The following is an 18,535-nucleotide window of genomic DNA, read 5'->3' as shown; positions in this document are numbered from 1 at the left end:
GCAAAATTGCTCTGGCCTGCTGTTGGCTTCTCGCCGTCATTCACTGTCCAACATACTCCCCAGCGGAGTGTCAAACAACATGGCGCTGGACAATAACAACCCATCGTCACCATCAACGCAGCGCTCACTAAACACCGCCTTCTCATCCGACGTAACCAAAATATCACTCCCGCAGACGACTGAACCTCCTGGACCGTCAAACCCACCGAAGCAGAGGGTATGGCTAGTTTTCGGAGCAACAGGTCACATGGGTCGGTCTATTGTGAAAGCGGCCTTGCAACACGGTGACATCGCCTCTGCCGCGGGCCAGTCACTCGTCGACTCCCAGGCGTCGATGCTAAAGTGGCACGATGATCCTAATCGATATCTCGGCCTGCTGTGTGACGTGCGCATTCGGTCCACAGTCGCGATGGTTCTCGAGAAAACCATGTGTCAATTCGGTCGCGTCGACATCATCGCCAATTGCACGGGCTATGGTGTGATCGGCGCGTGCGAGGACCAGGACGAAGCTGAGATCCGCAACCAGTTCGAAACCAACTTCATGGGCACATTGAACATCATCCAGCTCTCTCTGCCCTACTTCCGCAAACGCCAGGCCGGGCGCTATCTGATCTTCAGCTCGACATCCGGCGCCCTTGGCGTGCCGGGCCAAGGTCCATACTGTGCAAGCAAATACGCCGTAGAAGGACTAATCGAGAGCATGCTGTATGAAGTCGACGGATTCGACATCCGGGCAACACTGGTAGAGCCAGGCCATCTGCGGCGGGACGATGTGCACACGCTTGCGAACGGAGTCAAGCTCCCCATCTTCGGCCACTTCAAAGTCGCTAAGCCGTCGGAACCGTACATGGCTAAGGACGCACCGGCTGGTCATGCGAAGCGTACGCTGCAGTGGATCGGCGAGAATCAAAACACCAGTGTTGTCAAGGCCGCCGAGCTTGTCTGGCAACTGGGCCACTGCAGCTATCCGCCGCTCAGGCTCTTGCTGGGTACCTATGCCGTCGAGAGCATTAGAGATCGACTCAAGAGCGTGACCGAAGAAATTGAGGATTGGAAACATCTCCATTTCCCGCCCTTGGAGGGCCATGAGGAGAAAGAGGGCGAAGACGACAATGATGGAGACGATGTCGACGGTAACGAGGATAGAGACGATGAGAGGGACGGAGATGAAAAGGATGACGACGATGACGACGACGAAGATGGTGGTCAGGAGAACAACGACGCTGAATCAACGATAATAAAACTAGAAAAGTCAGGAGACGTGGACATGTGTGACTGAGCTACAGAGAAGGAACTGAACGGCTTGGAGCAGCACCGATTTTAACGAGGGCTGTGTTTCAACACGCCCTTAGTCAACAGGACTACGACTACATTATCGATTGATGCACTCTTATGAGACCAAGTACCCTCTGCGAGTCGAAAAGGAAACTTCCGACGATTCCTCCATGACTAGAGCATCCCTTTCATCCTCTTGTCATCAACGGCCACTTGCCTTTGACCAGCTACACATGGAAGTGCCTTTGTGCTGAGCATATAATCGTTGAACCCGCATATTGGGAGATGTTAGCACAGGCTGCACCCTAACAGGCGTTTCATCCCTGAACAGACTGGAATAATCTGAATGGCCTGGATCTTGCAAGGATTGCTTCAAGTCTCGGCTCGTGTCGTGCGTGCAGTCACAATTGCATCTTCCAACTAGTCGGTTGTAAAAGCGACTGAGGCTTGGAAAGGTGGCGTGGCGCGCACACAACCTCTCCGATGACAATCCAAGGATGGATGAACCCCCAAAGTACAGCACATTCCTTTGCGCAGTCGGTGTCCAACAGTTCATTTGAGACGACTTAGGGCAGGCGGCGGTACTCTGGACGTCTCAATTCACTACGGAATGCTTGGAACTGTATTGTATTCGTACATGCTTCGTTTGGCTCTGAACGAACACAAGTAGTGTTGAGCAGATCTTGGCTGAAGGCCACCCGGATGACGCCGAAAGGTGTGGATGGATTGAGTGCGAGTCGAGACTGGGTGGTGAAAAGCTCTAGAAGTACAGTGGTGTTTGTCTGATGAAACAGACGGACTCCAGGCCTCTCTTGCTGATCTATCTCAAAGCGTGATCCGCATGTGATCATTACTGCCGAAGCTTTTCCCGCAGTTGGGGCACTTTCTTGATCGGCTCGTTAGCCGTTCCTCCACGCAGTCATTGCAGAACGTGTGTCCACAAGTTTTGATGACCGTGTTTTTCAACGCCCGCTTGCAGATATTGCAGTACGCGAATTGGCGCAGCATCTCATATTGTTCGGATTGTCCACTCTTGTTCTTCCAGGATTCGAGATTCCTTCGGGTGTCCTTTAGCGAGGATTTGAGTTCTTCAACTTCAACTTCAGCCGATCGACACAAATTCGAGGTTGTGGCGAATTTGGCGTCCTTGGCCGATAGCAGACCCTTCAATTCGGTCACCTGTGTTCGAAGTCTAGAGGCTTCCAATCCTTGGCTTATACTTTGCTGCTGCACGTTTCGATGTTCGTTCGTTTTCGTTGCCAATGCTTCTTTCAAGTCTGACAATTGTTTTTCCATGGTTGTTAGGCAAGCCCGACTGGCCCCCTCGGCTTCTTTCAACGCAGTCACGGCTTCACCAGATTTAGAATTTTGCAACCGCAATGTTCGAATCTCTCCGTCACGGGTTTCCTTGCTTTTCATTGCAGCAAAATATTTCTGGTCGGCTTTGGCCTTCTCTGCAGACAATCGCATCACTTTCTCTTCCAGCAAGGCAAGATCGGATACTTTCTGGCTCGCCAGTTTTGACGCTTTTGTGAAAGCCGTTGACATTGACGCAAGTTCACCGTTCAAAAGGTGGTAATTCCTTGACAGCTCGGTGAATTTTGCTCGCAAATCATCAATATTCAGAGATTCTAGCTCCGGGTTCTCCACAGCCATCCCATTTGGCTCGGCCGTTAGCCGTTCATTTTCGGATTCCAGGGCCTTGATGCGATCTTCTTGCGCAGAGACTAAATCGGCCATCTTTTTAGATGCTTCCTGATCTTGATCCAAGGTAGCCTTCTTAATCGCTTGATCAGCTAGAAGTTCATCTCGATTGTGCCGAATTCTTGCCAAGTTAGCTTCTGATGCCGCTAGAAGTGACTCCTTCTCAGCAAGTGTACTTAGAGTCTCATTTTCCAGCTGTGTCTGAAAAATGGTTCGCTCTGCCCGGAGTTTTTGGGCCTCTTCTCTCAGCTCAACATTCATCGCTTCAAGGTTGTTAATTCTCTTTATAACATCCTCGTGCTGAGATTTGAATTGCTTGAACAATTCTGTCTTAGCATAATCCTCGTCAGTCAACAGCGCTGATTTTGTTGATAGTTCGGTCAATTGCCCAATAAGCTTGGCGTTTTCCTCCTCCAATCTGTCAAGTTGTTCTTTCTGCTTTTCAGACGTCGCTACAGTCTTGTTCAACTCCTTCTCCAGCTCCGCAAGCTCTTCCGAATTGTCTGTTGTTCCATTGACCGTGCTATCTTCACGCTTAACCGGACCTCCTTCCTCTGGCGAGGCTTTTGTAGCGCCCAACAAAGCCTGTTTTTCGAGTTTTGCCACTGTAACGCTCTTGGCTCGATCAATCTTCTTTTCTGCCATCATGTAACGCAACGAAGCATTTTCTAGTCGGTTTTCGAGATCCTCTTTTTCTGCCTGTAGTCTGGAGAGTTCGACCACGTGACCTTTTTCGGCAGCTAATAATCGAGATATTCTCGACTGAAGTTCTGCTACATCTGGTGTGTATGATTTGGTGTTTGAAAATAAACGAGAGATAACGGTCTTGATTTCCGTTGAGCGATCGCGAAGGTGCTCCTCGAAATGGTCATGATCGGTGAACAGTAGGGACGAGGGAAGTGAGGCAGCGTCCATATCTACATCGTCATCTCCCTTGGAAGCGAGTTTGACTTCGTCAACTACCTGTTGGAACCAAGAATCAATGATTCGAAGATGATCATCATGGTATCGTGCCTTTTTTCGCATCTCTTTCAATTGTGTCTCAAGCGTGTTCTTTTCTCGTCGATACTCTTGCATCTGCCGGTAGATCGCATCCTTTTGGAACCTCTGCGCCAGGAACAAGCAATTAGTATTGTGCATTGAAGAAGAGGCGCGGGCTGAGGCTGAAGCACAGCGACTTACCTCGAGGTCATCCTTCCAAGGCATATCATCATCTTTATGGGACTTGGAAGCGCCATTTGCAGTAGATTGGTGCTTCTTCAAGGGAGGAGCGGATTCAACCTGATCATAAGGGCTAGGTCTTTTGCGCTCATCCATCTTGACAAGACTTTGCTGGGAGGAGAGTGAAAGGGGAACTTCGATGGCCGTCATCAGTCCTGGCACGCCCTAAAATGAGGCTGTCTCTGGCCAAGACGTCCTTGACGAAGCCAATACTGGCTATCGCTGCAATACAGTGTGGAGGATGGGGATTGTCGATGAGTGAGCAGGCCGTTGAGGGATCAAGACAAAGACTTGCAGTTCCGAGTTGAAAGATTACCAGTTCCTTTGTTTGGGATCGCGCTCAGCCACAGATGCTTGGCATTTGACGCCACCGCCACCGGATCACGCGCCATAGATTTGCCTGCGACCTGTACGGAGGCACATGCCCGGCGGATTCTCGAAACGTTGGGGAAGAGCAGATATATTCTTCGAAAGTCCGTCCTAAACACAAAAAATGTTTGCACCGCAGCTGATACCTCCAATGCTGTTAAGGTAGCCTCCATTGCTAGTACTGCGCAATGTGATTACTTGTTCGAAGATTACCACTCCAGGCCTCCCTCCGACATGTCCTCCTTCAGTTCAGTCGTGCGCAAACCAGGCCAAAAGATCACCCCCAAGACTGCTCCGCGCCGAAATGTCCAGAGACAGAGTGCCAGGTACACTGCACCTCCATCTTTGACACCAGAGAACTATACTACGAGTCCTGGTCTTGAGCCTATTAACGATCGAGCTTCAAGTCAAGAGGATGCCCCGCCCTCGACCATCCTAGAGTCGACCGAATTGCCAGCCGACCCAGAGACTGTTGATGCCTCTCTCCCAGTGCTATCCCCTGTTGAGGTGATTTCAACACCCATACCGGATGTTCCAGCTACTTATCGGACTTTGCCATCTGTCGATGTATATGCCCCAATTAGGAAAAGCGAAGGATCAACAGCTATCAACCCTCCAACTGGAACGGCCGGCACACACAGGTCAGACTCCATCCCCACAGTCGCAACCACTACTTCCACCAGACTACGGCGGAGGGATACAAATGAACCGACTCCTGCACCCTCGGAGGACTCGAATCGAGAGCCCGGGGTCGAGCCGGAAGTGGCAGAGAGCATTGCGTCCTCCATGTCAAGAAAAAGACGAAAGATATCCCACACAGGTCAAATCCATCCAATTGTACAACCCAGCCCAACTCCACCCTTATCAGAAGGTGCCGCCATAATCTTAAGGAGAAATTCAAGGAGCAGCCGAAGCGAATCACGAACTTCAGATGCGTTGTTGCAGGACGCTACAAGCCAGGCTGCTGCAGTCTCCGAGCTCGCAAACTCGATTGAGAACCGGGTAAGATCGCTCGAACAACCCTGCATCGACGAAAGCCCAGGCCTAACCCAAAAACCCCGAAAGAAGAGAGGGGCTAGGACCATAGAGGACGCGACTAGACAAGTCGTTGAGGATGCTGCTCCAGGCGGCCGGCGTAATTCTCGTTTGTCGACACCAGAGAATGCAGAGGAGCTGCAAATCGATCCCGAAGAGGTGTCGATGGCCGCTTTGACTCGCGACACAAAAATGGGAAGGAAGTCCGAGACAGAAAAGAAAATGCAGGAAAACTGGTCTGAAATTCAGCAACGACGAAAAGAAGAAGTTGCGCGTCGAAGAGAGGCTGCTGGTCAGGGCCGCCATGGGAGACAAGCAGCCGATGTTTTAGGTCCTGTGGTCGAAGAGATCCATGCCCCTCAGCAAATTATCGTCAATGGTCAAATTGTTGTCGCAGCCGAGTCACGAGAAGTTGCCTTTGGCGCTGGGGTTGAGCAAGCTGTTATCGAGGATGCGGATGTTGCACTCGAGGATGACCGCATCTACAAATATGTCAATCAAGGGACAGTGGGAAAACATGCAGGGCTCCGACGGGGCACTCGATGGGACGACGATAAGACGGGGCTCTTCTACAAAGGTCTCCGCTGGTTCGGGACAGATTTCAGCATGATAGCCAATCTATTCCCACATTTCGACCGTCGGCAGGTCAAGTTAAAATTTACTATTGAAATGAGGGAGAACCCCCACAGGGTTCGCGAATGTGTAGCAGCCAAAGAACCTGTCGATATAGGTGAATACGCGATGATGACCGAGCAGGAATTCATTGACCCAGCAACACTGCAGGCGGAACTGGACGCCGAGGAAAAGCGGTTACGAGACGAAGATGACCAGCGACGGGAACGTGAAGGTCACATCAAGGACCCTGCTGATGTCGCTATACCAACGACGGAGCGGGACGACAGCGACGAAGAGGCCGCCGAACCGATCGAGGATGAAGGTGATGTTCAACAGCCGCAGAATGCCGCTGCGAGTTCCCGCAGAGACCGGATTTCGGCGGTAGCGGAGCAGGTGGTCCATACGGCTGTGGCACCTAAAAAGCGAACCACTCAGCAGCAACAGCGCAAGACCAGGGAGTCAGTCAGCGTTAGAGGGCGGCAACGGAAGAAGAGCAGAATGCCCATGGAAGGCGTGGAGGAGCGGATCGGACCGATTGATGAAGTTGGTTGACATACACTCTTGCTATTTGGAATGTGAAACGGTTCATGTGGTAATCTGTTGATGCTCTTCATGCATTCTCAGGTTTGTGCAGATATTACCATTAGAACTTGTGGTTTTGAATGTCCGACGAATGATCTAGTCAATGGTATCCCTTTCCAACATTCCCACAAAACCAGAACTCTCGAGACTTGACTACCTCGCTCGATTTCCAACGTCGGCCAGCTCCACACTCGCGGTCGGGTAGTCCCCCTGATCCCAAGTGCATTTCTTGATACAAATTCATCAAGAGGTGCTTTTATCACCCTGAATCAGGCCAAAGGCTCCCGTAGTGTTGTTTCTGGCGATTGATCTGAAATCAATACCACGCCCAGCGCCAGATGCACCAGTCGCGACAATCGTGCTGCATCGGGACGGGGTTGAATGTTCGTCGGATCATGCGACAGTCGCACTCTCCAGACGGCACAATTGCTGAGAGCGGCCCTGGATGTAAATTGCTGGGTCTTGGTACTGTGATCAACGTGTTTGGGGTCTGGGCTCCGCGGACTGCGACAGTTCGGTGGTTGAGAAGAAGTAGGAGGAGCAGCAAAAGGAGGAGCTGGTGATGGCCGCACTGGGAACCAGGGACTTGAGACATTGCTTTCAAAGCTCTGTGCAACTATGGATCGCTGGCGATGTTGCTTGGTTTGCTAGTGGATGGTCAGGAGGGACGTTTCGAGGAGGGGAGCTAGGTGCTGCTGTATACTTAGAGATAAGACTGGACAGTGTATTTGAGATTCAGGTACAGCGCCTGATGCGCCATGATCTGTCTTCCAGACGTGGTTGATGTGAGTGATTGTCCAGTTCAGTCACGACCCCGTGACTTTGCGCTGGGGTCCATTGTTGGAAGACTGTCGCTTGGCGAATATCAAGACATAAAAGACCGAGATTTCGTCCATATTCGCATATGTCGCCAGTGTGATAGGGCTTCATGCCTTCTCAATTGCATTGTCATCACAGCAGAGATTCAGCTAGTATCGGCCCCTTCCATGACCTGAGAAAGGCTGAGACCTATCAACAGAGGGACGTGTTTTCAGGAATTGAAAATCCGACTGTACAGCAGCTCATGCCTACCGAGCCACAAATCCATGGATGGCACGACTTGACCAGCATCTTCGGGCCGAAGAAGCCAGACCCTCTCCAGACTGCCGCGAATCAGATCCTGCAGCTCCTTACCAGCAAGGACAGTCTGAGCCACGTAAGGACCCATGACCGAAGCTCTGACCGCAGCGCTCACAACCGCTTTGGCGTGATTGAGGAGGAAAAGATATCCGGCTTCTTCAAGATTGAGGCCTAATGCCAGGCATACCACACCCCATACTGGTGCGAAGTGGCCGTTGACTGGTAAGGGGTTATTGGAGACGGCAGCGATCTTGAGGTCTTTAGAGAAAATCTCAAGAGCGGCGATGGGTTCAACGCCTTCTTCGAATGTGGACTTTGTCGACGAGGCGAATGCTTTCTCCCAGACGCTCAATAGAGCTCGACCCTGGGCGATGCTCGCTCTCTTGGCCACGTTGCACGGCGTGGAAGCATCAAGATCGTTATCCAAGTCCATCAAATCCAGTGGATCACGAAACGTAGCCAGGGCATACGGGATATTTGTATATGCCACTGATTGGATAGAGAGACTCAAGAATTTCTGGAATAGTGACAAGGTCGTGTGCCCTGCTGGCAATGGCTTGTGGTGAGCGAGGAAGGACTCCAAGCCACTTGAGTATGCGAAAGAGCCTAGTGGTAGGGCTGAGTCGGACAGAAGCATTAGATTATGGATTGAAGGGCCCAGTGGCAGCGTTACAGGGATACTGAACGGTTTACTGTCCCCCCGGCCATCTTCAGCACTCGATGCTGTTGGCCTTTGTTCTATCCGTCGAAGGATGGCCGTGGTGGCCTGCAGCTCAGCCTCAAGCTCCACCACACGCGCGCGGATGGCGCCTGCATCGTCGAAGTTCATGAAGCCATAAAAGGGATTTTAGGCTTGACGGTCTGTTATCTTATAGTTGTACATTGAGCGGACGAAGGGAGGATGGCAGATACTTGGTCGACTAAACGCCATGGTATGAATCTACGACGAGGAAGCTTGAGTGGAGAAGGGTGAAATTTCGGCGTGGATAAACTTGGCTCCGATCTTCGGAATTCCTTCTTTGATGATGTCTTTGAATGTATGAATTATCCGGATTGCGTACCCTGCGACTGCTTGGACATCTATCGATCTACAGGCCATTAATAGTAGTTCTAGGTTCCACCTCTCATGATCTCTTGAGCTTGTGTACAAGTCAGACAGTGCCTGCTACAACGAAATGAATATATACTGATAGCACCACTCTGCAACCATGTCTGGCAAGCGCATTCTGGATGCTGTCGCCCTGTTTAATATTTCGCGAAAAATTGCAACCAAGCACTTTGAAATTCGATTTTCTCAGGTTCAACTCTATAGCCAAACTTCGTCGCTCATCAAGGCTTTGAGGACCCAGGGCCTTCCTGTGGTGGCCGCGGCTGCTTCTCGGTTTGCCTCCTCTCGTTCTCCTCCCGGCCCATCACGAGAAGGCATAGACCAGGACCACTTCTACAAACCCTCCGAACAGAACTCGAGCTCCGAGCCACTGGCTAGCGAAGATTTGGAGGTCGAACAGGCAAATGCAAAGAGACATCCCCTCCCAGATGGAACCATCCCTCCGCGAGACAGTCCAATTGGTGAGGAAGCCAGTGACGGCATTACACTCAACAAGAGACCAACCGGCGAGAGTCCTCAACACCCAGTAGGGAAACATGCACATGCAGACCTTTCACCCAAATCCTCCAACCGGTCTACTATACCTGACCCTACATCCAACCCTCTATCCTCTGAAGAGGTAAGAAGTCTCCAACGACAGTCCGAAGATCAGATACCAACAAGGAGTGCAGAGCCTCCGACCGGAGGAGAACCTAGTAGAGAGTTTGGGATTGAACAAGAACAAGATGTGTTCTACCAACCACCAGGAAGTGTAAAGCCTGTGCTATCTGCGTTGCCACGGGTCCGGGTGCCCAAAACTGAAAATGACGTGCAAGAGGGAGACTCACACATCCCACCCGGGATTAATGCAGACGTCTACTACTCAGGAGCTAAGAGCCCCGATGGAGGCAATGAGCCTACCGAGCAGGAACTTTCCCAATTATTTCGCAGTCCCAAGAATGCCAAAGCGTTCGCTCAGAAGTCCAAGTACGCTCCCGGAGTGTCAGCCCGAAGCTTTCATACATCCACGGTATTTCGGGAGAAATCATCTGCTACAGACGCCGAGAGCATCAAGCAGCTAGCGGCTGATATGGCAAATGACGCCGCGAAGCTCAATGTAAGTTGTCTATTGATCTATACTATGGTGATCTCAACTGATCGACTGACAGATGTAGGCATCGCAAGCACCAAGTGTCGAGGCGTACCAGATGCGGGAGTCGAAAGTGCCTTCGTCGCGAATCTCTCGTCTGTTCGAGTATGGAGGGCTTGCAGCGTCCATGGCATTTGGCGCCGTGAGCGAGAGCATTTCTCGATCAGGTGGACCTGACGGGTCATTGATGTTGAGCGCGGCGAACATGGAACGATTGGTGGCCAAGCTTTCAAAAATGCGTGGAGCTGCATTGAAGCTAGGACAAATGATGAGCTTTCAAGATGCAAAGATGCTCCCCAAGCCCATCCATGACGTGCTCCAGCGTGTTCAAGACAGCGCCGACTACATGCCTGCTTCTCAACGGGATGCCGTGATTGCGTCCAATTTAGGCCCGGAGTGGCGTAATTTGTACGATCATTTTGATGAGCGACCCATGGCGGCGGCGTCGATCGGTCAAGTTCATGGTGCCGTGCTCAGGTCTGGTCAGCAAGTCGCTGTCAAAGTGCAGTATCCAGGCGTGGCGGACTCTATCTCGTCTGATCTGAATAATCTGTCATTGCTGCTAACCGCATCTCGTCTACTTCCTAAGGGGCTTTATTTAGACAAGACGATTGCCAATGCACGGACAGAACTCGCGTGGGAGTGTGATTATCTTCGGGAAGCGGAAGGTGCTCGCAGGTTTCGAGAGCTCCTGGAGGACGAGCATGACACCTTCTCCGTTCCTGAGATCATTGACGAGGCCTCTGGCAAACAGGTGTTGACGATGGAGAGAATGGAGGGCATTGCCGTCACCAAGGTTCAGACTTTTACTAAGGAGCAACGAGATTGGATCGGAACACAAATTCTTCGCCTGTGTCTCAGAGAAATCACCGAGTTCAGATACATGCAGACCGATCCCAACTGGACCAACTTCCTCTTCAATTCCAAAACGAACAAACTTGAGTTACTAGATTTTGGAGCGTCGCGGGAGTTCCCCGCCGAGTTCATCGACCTATACGTGAAGGTACTGGAAGCAGCATCAAGGGGAGACCGGGCAGGTTGTGTCGACTACTCGATCAAGTTAGGTTATCTTACTGGCTACGAGTCCAAGACGATGATCAAAGCACATGTGGAGTCTATAATGACACTTGCCGAGCCATTTATGGATTATGCTCCTGATGTGTATGATTTCAAGGACCAGACCATCACCGATCGGGTCCGTGATCTCATTCCTGTGATGCTGAGAGAGCGACTGGCTCCACCACCAGAGGAAACATACAGTTTGCACCGAAAGCTGAGCGGGGCATTCCTGCTGTGCGCTAGATTGGGTAGTCGGGTTAAGTGCAAGGATCTGTTCCAGTCGGCGCTGGTCAAGGCCGGGCTGCGATGAGAGATTTGAGTATCGACTGCTCGTCTCAAAATACTGAGTCATCGTCGTCCTCGTCAGTGTGCTCAAGAATAGTCTCTTGCAAGAGTCCATGTCGGCTCGGACCTGGTACACTTGGACTCAAAGGCCCTGCTGACCCCGAGAAGGGCATTTTCCTCACTTCGCGCACAACTTCTTGTATTAGTGGCTGGGAGGCTATCAGCCTAGCTTGAACAGCAATGGCGGCTTGTTCTTCGACTTCTGCCTTTTTCTTCTTCTCTCCTCTTGCCTTCCTGTATGATAGTGCATCATGTCCTTTGGCCGGAATCGATTTGGGCTTGGGGGCAGGTTTCGGGACGGATTTCCGATCGAGACGGCAGACTACGACGAAGGCGCGCAGGGTGAAGTGTAGAAGGAGGCCAAGTAGTAGTCCCAACAGGATTGCGCTACCGAGGAAATACCAGAGAGCCTAAACGTGGAGGTTGGTGTAAGTGAGAACTAGCTGCAAAGGTGACTTGCATTCAGAAGGAAGGGCAAGGGTAAGGGTTACCTCGAAACGCGTGAACAGGCGCCATGGAATCGTGGACAGGCGGAGCAGAACCCGTCCAATGTATAGAAAAGGAGTGGAGAGTATCGCCACAATGTACCATAAAGCCTTCAACAAAAGCAGAAGAGGATGGACAACCACATAATAGAGAACGGTGGTGGCAGTAGTGAGCAGGGTCCTGGCAGATGATTGAGCATCGGTGGCTGTCATGGAGTCGCTCTGACCATAACTCGAAATCAAAATCTTCTCGATGATGGCGGCACACTCGGTATAGATGCGAGGATGGAAGCAAAAGTCTGGTCGTGGGAGACAGGATTCCGTGTTATTGGCTTTAGGAACCCGAACAGGAACAGGGGCCGAAGAGATCCAAAATGGGTGGGGGCTTTGCTTGTACAGTACGATCCCCCCAGTGTGGGAGAGGAGCTCAGTCAACACCAAGCCTAGGAAGTTTAGTTAGGTCGCAGTTAAAGGACTGCCCGGGAGGATGCGGGGCTGGGGCTCCATTGTTCCTTGGACGATGCCGCAAAGTGCCCAAGCCTTGCCCGGCCTGAACCCCGAGTCGCCCAGCTATCTCGAGGGACAGGACCAGCTTCCCCTCCACGATATCCTCCACACACCGTCGGTCAGCGGCAGCTTCTCAACTCAACCCCTCCCACTTCCACCTTCATCATTCCCACTCACTCCTCATTCCATCTCCTCTCCATCATCTAGTTCCGTCCTCCCATTCTCAACTTTACCTACTTGGATTCACTCAAAAGAAGATGGCTTAAACAGCAGTTTCCTCGCAGCAATGAACCTCATGATTACAACCATCAAGTCTTCTTCTACTCTTGTACTCTTCCTCCCAGAGATCGGATGCTAATCTGTCTGGCGCCGGCAACATTCCCCTCGGATTTCCTATCTCCCTGACACTGTTGGCACGGCCCACTCGCACCCAAGCACGTGTCGCATGTCATCTCAAATTTTGCACATGCAAATTCCTCCGACATTCAAACTAGCATAATCCACAATTCGCCAACATGGGCCAGCAACAATCTGCTGAGAAGGGCCCTTCTTCCAAATCCAGTTCGCTTCAGCCAGACAGAGAAAAAGACCGCAAGGTCAACCGCAGAGTTTCCATCCAAGCCTTGACTCACGGCCGAGCCACTCCCGTCGACCCTTCAGCATCCCAAGAGGTCGCCGTTGCCCAGACCACTTCCCAGCACCTCGAGAAGCCTGCTCTCCAGCAGTACCTCCAAAATTCCTCGTCCCCGGAGCACAATGCCCGATTTGCGGGCAAGCTAGAGAGGTCCACTTCAAGAACAAGCAAAGAGAAGAAGCCAGAACTGGAGCATAGGCCTAAGGAACCTAGGCATCAGTCATCGGTCCCTATTCCACAGACTTCTGGTCCCATGGACGTCCCTGCCTCCAGGAGCAAGCAGGATACTATCGAGGAACGATTTGAAGATCATCGCAATGTCTACAACGATAGGAGATACACACCCGTCGCTCAAACTCGCCCACCACGTCTTCCTCTACCTATTGCCGATGTCACCATTCCGGAGTCACCAACCCTCCTGCCTGTCGACAAAAGCAATGCCGACGTACCAATTTTCGAGACAGATGAACCTCTTTCCGCCGTTGAACCGGCATTGCGGAGGAAGAGCTCCATGTTAAGTGAAACCACCACTCAGTCAGAAGAGGATGTTGGCGACGAGTTGCAACCTTTCCCTGTTGATACCAGTTCTCAAACTGTCCCAACTGTTATTGAGTGGAACCATGGAGGACACAAGGTCTATGTCACAGGCACTTTCGCGAATTGGGAGAAGAAATATCGTCTTCATCAGAGGTGCGCTTTCTTTTTATCTACTCGCACTTAGAATATACATGTACTAACTTTGGTATCAGAAAGAATGCGCCTGGCATGTTTACTACAATCAATCTTCCCTCGGGAACTCACCACCTTAAGTTCGTGGTAGATGGGGAGATGGTCACAAGCCCCTCCTTGCCAACAGCCGTCGACTTCAATAATTTCCTTGTCAATTACATTGAGATAGCCACCGAAGATCTGTCCAAACCAAGACGAGAGAGTGCTCAGCCTGGCAGTAAATCTGCTGCAACACAAGGTCTTACGGCTGATGAGCAAGACCAGGCCAGGTCCGGAGATCAGACTCCAGATGATTCGGATATCGATGAACTCCAGGCTGAAGAAATTCCAGCAGGAGATTTCCGTCGCATCATCCCTCAAGCTTTAGTTGATATCGACCTTCCCGAGGAAGATCCAAGATATCAGACAGCACAGAGGATTTTGACTGAAGTGCCCGGCCCTCCAACTCTTCCCCTGTTTCTTAGCAGATCGATTCTCAACGGGATTCTCCCAGTCAAGGACGATAACAGCGTCCTGACGCTACCGAATCACACTGTTCTTAATCATCTCATGACAAGTAGCGTCAAGAATGGCGTACTGGCAACTAGTGTAACCACGAGATACAAGAAGAAGGTCAGTCTCAATGTCTTATCATGTTGCTAATATGGTTCTAACGATGATGCAGTATGTGACAACGATCTCCTTCAAGCCCGTCCCGCGGTTTCAAACACCATCTCAATAGCGAAGAATGGGGCTACCGGTTCCCAATCAAGTATCTTGTGCCAGGACAATTCTAGAACCAGGACTGAGTTTTATTAATTTGTTTTTCGAGAAGAAATGATGTCACGATTGGACGTGGTATGCGGTGGGATGGGGCGACAGGTTTACTTCGATGTAATGGGCTGCTTCAGGAATGCTTTGAGACACCAAAAAGGGGAGGCCAGTTATTCCATTTAGGAAATGCCCAATAGATAGACGGCTTGTCCCTGGGCTGAGATCGGCTCAATTCTGATCAATCTTCTCTCAACACACATTTAGAGTGATCGTATCCAATTTATCCTGGTTTTTGTGAGATCAGAAATGCATTCATATCCTTTGCCATAATATCTCGTCAATCTCATTGAATATTTACCCCGAGCGCATGCCGTCAGCCAGTAGAAGTTTAATCCTCCCTCCACCCTATATAGACATCATCCGTCCGATACCGCTGCGTACACGTACTATCCTCCAGCTCCGTCCTCACGCCAGTCTGATACGCCAACAAACCGGCATGGGCAATCATGATTCCATTGTCGATGCAAAACCGCTCATCGGTAGCATAGACACTCCCGCCACGATCACGGGCCATGATACCCATCATCTCCTGCACGCGCTCATTACAGCCGACACCGCCGACAATCAAGACTTGGTTTGAACCCACATGAGCCATGGCACGCTCCGTGATCTCTACCAGCATCGCAAACACCGTCTCCTGCAGACTGAAGCACAGATCTTCAGGCGTGACCGGATCCCCACTGACCGGGTCTTTTAATGTTCCCGCGTGGATCTGGTGAGCAAGCTCGTCAACCCGCGCCAGGATACCAGAGAAGGAGCAATCCATGCCCTTGACCGCATAAGGCAGGTCGAGGAGGGCTCTCCCTTTCTTCGCCAGCTGCTCGATGTTGTACCCCGGCGCCGGGTCATTGGGGATACCCAGTGTGCGCGCAAACCGGTCCAGACAGTTCCCCACCGCGATGTCCAGCGTCTCCCCGAAGATCCGATACCGTTGTGTTGAGTACGCAATCACCTGCGTGTTGCCGCCGGACACGTACAGCACGACTGGGTTCGTCGCGCCCGTGATCTCTCGCCCCATCTCAATGTGGCCTACGCAGTGGTTCACGCCGATCAGCGGCTTCCCCCACAGCAGCGACAGTGTCCGAGCCGCGATCGCCACAGACTGTAGCGGTGCGCCCATCCCCGGCCCTTTCGTGTAGCAGATGCATGAGATGTCGGAAATTTGGAGGTTGGATTCCGAAAGTGCTTGTCTGACCAGCTGGACGACGTGCGCTCGGTGGTGTTTGGCCGTGTCTTTGGGTAGGAAGCCTTCGCCTGGTGGTGAGACGTAGGTGTGCCGGATGTTGGACAGTATTCTGGCCGCTCCTGTCTTGCCTGGTGGTGGGTGTGCGATGATCCCAACGCCGAGCTTGTTTGCTGAGCCTTCGAGCCCGATCGCGATCATCTTGGATGTTGGGAGAAGGATCTTGGATCAGTTATGGTAAGAAGTAGCTCCTGGCATGGAGATATGCAATCGTGGTGTTCGACCGATCCGTCCTATTGCAAGCCGGGTTCTTTCTGTTGTGAATATTCTTTTAGTGTTTGGTGGGAAGTCCTTTGTTCGCTTTGGGGTATTTCCCCTCAAAGCAGAGCAAGTACTCCCGATTAATTCAGATGTGTCTTCTGAATGTCGGACTGATGAAATTGGATATTTCTGCACATGCAGCGGTCGCTATTAGCCTTGTCTTGGAATCAGGTCTCTGCCTCGCCGAATGACAGCCTGATGGATGGGAAACATTGGTGGCGAGCAGATGAAGTGCCAGCGTATGCGGTGACGCACAAAGCCTCTACGTACAACCCCCCACCAATCGGATAATTGGTGTGCGGGCGGACCGAAAAAATGGACCCTTGCTGGGCTTGGCATGGCACTGTAGACTTTGAAATGTACAAGTTCCATCCGCCGTCCACATCCACATCCTCTGCCCACTTCCTCACTATAAGGTGCCCATTACTCGAATTTTCTGTTTTTCATGCACGCTCTTTTCCTTGGTTTTGTCGCTCGTCGCTGAATTCATCAGATGGACGACTCTACCATCCTGTTAGGGTCTTCGGAATTTGATCACACCACTGCTGATTTCCTAGCCTGGTTCGCTGCCGCGAATGGGACGAGGTTGAGTTCCAAGATTCAGTTGAAGGACTTTAGGGCCCAGGATGCTGGTAGAAGCGCTGGTACGCTTCTTCCGACTTACATCCTTGCTGTCCACTGACCCTGCGGGCTCCCAGTCGCGCAAGCAGACATTGCCGAGGATGAGGAACTATTCGCCATACCGCGCTCGTTAGTGCTCACTACCACCACTTCCAGCATCCCAGCTTCATTACTCGAGCCCCTCACCGAGATAGGAGCATGGTCGCCGTTGATTGTTACCATCATCTACGAATACCTCCGTAGAGAACAGTCGCCGTGGTACCCTTACTTCCGAGTCCTGCCCACCACCTTTGACAGCCTTATGTTCTGGAACCACCAAGAGCTCACAGAGCTACAGGCCAGCGCCGTGGTGAACAAAATTGGCAAGTCGTCAGCTGAAGAGTCATGGAAGACCTCGATTATACCACTGATGCTACAGCATCCTGACTTATTCCCACTTCCTCCTGTGACCACTGAGGTAGACAAGTCCAATCAGCTGATCAACCTCGCCCACATGGCTGGCAGTCTGATCATGGCTTATGCATTCGATATTGACCGCGACGACACGAATAGCGAAAGTGACGATGAAGCTCGAGGCGAGGATGATTGGGAAGAAGACGACGAAGCTGCGCCACTCAAGGGCATGGTCCCTTTGGCTGACATGCTCAACGCCGATGCGGACCGAAACAATGTATGTACTCCTTTCCCTACGACTCGAGCTATGGAACTGACAAGGCCTTCTCTCACTAGGCAAAACTCTACCAAGAACCAGACTTTCTTGTCATGAAGGCCACAAAACCCATATCTCAGGGCGAACAGATCTTCAATGACTACGGTCCCCTCCCCCGATCCGACCTGCTACGCATGTACGGCTACATCACGGATAATTACGCACAGTACGACGTGGTCGAGGTCTCCTACGATCTGTTCATCGAGGTTGCTGGCAGGAAGCACGAGAAGAACAATACCACATGGTTGAAGAGAGAACGGCAGCTTGACTAGCTGGGCCTCCTGGACGATGGCTATGCAATCCCTTGTCCGGGGCAGGGTTTTGGCACTCCCCTTCACGATGCCATCCCCACCGAAGTCCACATGCTGTTGAGAGCGCTGTGCGCGCGCGATGAGGATGGCGGTGCTAGGCCCAAGAAGCTCAAAGATCCTGTCACGATCGAAGAAGCTGCTCTACTGCAATCAGTCCTCATCAAGCGATTGTCCGAGTACAGTACCTCATATGAAGCTGACCAGACCACCTGGGACAAGTTCATCCAAACACAAACTGCATCTGACGCGTCAAAGATTTCCCCTGCCAGAAGCTCCAAACGAATATCCATGGCTCTCCAAGTACGCCTTGGCGAAAAGGGTATCCTCCATCAGCTGATTTCCATCTGTCAAGAACACATCAGGTTGAAATCCGAGGAGCTCGCCTTCAACAGATCGTCTAAGCGAAAGCACGACGAGGAACCTACTTCGCAATCCAAGAAGATGGCTCGCAACTACGAAAAGCACCGAAGATGACACGTTTGGACTTATCAAGAATGAAGGTTTCGACTTTCTCCTTCTGAGATGTTTGTCTTCATCGGGCTGAAAATCAAGGCGCTGGCCTTATAATACTATTTACAAAACACCGCTATCGGTTGTTTCTCTGCTGCCGCCATCCCCAATCCTGACCCTCACCCCTGTTCTTCAACTTTCAACTCCTGCT

General features: G+C 51.5%; 10 protein-coding genes across 10 annotated transcripts; 6 read left to right on the top strand and 4 right to left on the bottom strand.

Annotated features, from left to right (window-relative positions):
- Positions 1-79: 79 nt before the first annotated feature.
- On the top strand, positions 80-1,279 carry A1O9_06151 (oxidoreductase; the record flags this gene model as incomplete). The annotated part of the gene is made up of 1 exon (XM_013405361.1): positions 80-1,279. The coding sequence occupies one exon, from the start codon at positions 80-82 to the stop codon at positions 1,277-1,279; it is 1,200 nt and encodes a 399-aa protein (XP_013260815.1).
- An 821-nt stretch (positions 1,280-2,100) lies between these two features.
- Positions 2,101-4,350, bottom strand: A1O9_06150 (E3 ubiquitin-protein ligase BRE1; the record flags this gene model as incomplete). Its single annotated transcript, XM_013405360.1, has 2 exons — positions 2,101-4,086; positions 4,162-4,350. 2 exons carry the CDS (start codon positions 4,348-4,350, stop codon positions 2,101-2,103), a joined length of 2,175 nt encoding a protein of 724 aa, XP_013260814.1.
- A 453-nt stretch (positions 4,351-4,803) lies between these two features.
- A1O9_06149 (uncharacterized protein) lies at positions 4,804-6,771 on the top strand (the record flags this gene model as incomplete). The annotated part of the gene is made up of 1 exon (XM_013405359.1): positions 4,804-6,771. One exon carries the CDS (start codon positions 4,804-4,806, stop codon positions 6,769-6,771), a length of 1,968 nt encoding a protein of 655 aa, XP_013260813.1.
- A 1,060-nt stretch (positions 6,772-7,831) lies between these two features.
- On the bottom strand, positions 7,832-8,749 carry A1O9_06148 (urease accessory protein; the record flags this gene model as incomplete). Its single annotated transcript, XM_013405358.1, has 1 exon — positions 7,832-8,749. One exon carries the CDS (start codon positions 8,747-8,749, stop codon positions 7,832-7,834), a length of 918 nt encoding a protein of 305 aa, XP_013260812.1.
- A 379-nt stretch (positions 8,750-9,128) lies between these two features.
- On the top strand, positions 9,129-11,526 carry A1O9_06147 (aarF domain-containing kinase; the record flags this gene model as incomplete). The annotated part of the gene is made up of 2 exons (XM_013405357.1): positions 9,129-10,124; positions 10,183-11,526. 2 exons carry the CDS (start codon positions 9,129-9,131, stop codon positions 11,524-11,526), a joined length of 2,340 nt encoding a protein of 779 aa, XP_013260811.1.
- Positions 11,527-11,551: 25 nt separating this feature from the next.
- A1O9_06146 (uncharacterized protein) lies at positions 11,552-12,220 on the bottom strand (the record flags this gene model as incomplete). Its single annotated transcript, XM_013405356.1, has 2 exons — positions 11,552-11,971; positions 12,053-12,220. Coding segments are annotated over 2 exons (588 nt in total), but the record flags the coding sequence as incomplete, so codon positions are not given.
- An 848-nt stretch (positions 12,221-13,068) lies between these two features.
- On the top strand, positions 13,069-14,637 carry A1O9_06145 (uncharacterized protein; the record flags this gene model as incomplete). Its single annotated transcript, XM_013405355.1, has 3 exons — positions 13,069-13,877; positions 13,937-14,528; positions 14,581-14,637. 3 exons carry the CDS (start codon positions 13,069-13,071, stop codon positions 14,635-14,637), a joined length of 1,458 nt encoding a protein of 485 aa, XP_013260809.1.
- Positions 14,638-15,057: 420 nt separating this feature from the next.
- On the bottom strand, positions 15,058-16,113 carry A1O9_06144 (glycoprotein endopeptidase kae-1; the record flags this gene model as incomplete). The annotated part of the gene is made up of 1 exon (XM_013405354.1): positions 15,058-16,113. One exon carries the CDS (start codon positions 16,111-16,113, stop codon positions 15,058-15,060), a length of 1,056 nt encoding a protein of 351 aa, XP_013260808.1.
- Positions 16,114-16,726: 613 nt separating this feature from the next.
- On the top strand, positions 16,727-17,835 carry A1O9_06143 (SET domain-containing protein 6; the record flags this gene model as incomplete). The annotated part of the gene is made up of 3 exons (XM_013405353.1): positions 16,727-16,877; positions 16,932-17,524; positions 17,584-17,835. The coding sequence occupies 3 exons, from the start codon at positions 16,727-16,729 to the stop codon at positions 17,833-17,835; spliced, it is 996 nt and encodes a 331-aa protein (XP_013260807.1).
- A 90-nt stretch (positions 17,836-17,925) lies between these two features.
- A1O9_06142 (uncharacterized protein) lies at positions 17,926-18,348 on the top strand (the record flags this gene model as incomplete). Its single annotated transcript, XM_013405352.1, has 1 exon — positions 17,926-18,348. One exon carries the CDS (start codon positions 17,926-17,928, stop codon positions 18,346-18,348), a length of 423 nt encoding a protein of 140 aa, XP_013260806.1.
- Between the last annotated feature and the right edge of the window lie 187 nt (positions 18,349-18,535).

Source organism: Exophiala aquamarina, assembly GCF_000709125.1.
Source record: "Exophiala aquamarina CBS 119918 chromosome Unknown aczIA-supercont1.4, whole genome shotgun sequence".
In the NCBI taxonomy this organism is placed as follows: Eukaryota; Fungi; Ascomycota; class Eurotiomycetes; order Chaetothyriales; family Herpotrichiellaceae; genus Exophiala; species Exophiala aquamarina.
Note: the sequence above shows the minus strand (reverse complement) of the source record. Positions and strands in the feature narration are given on the sequence as shown.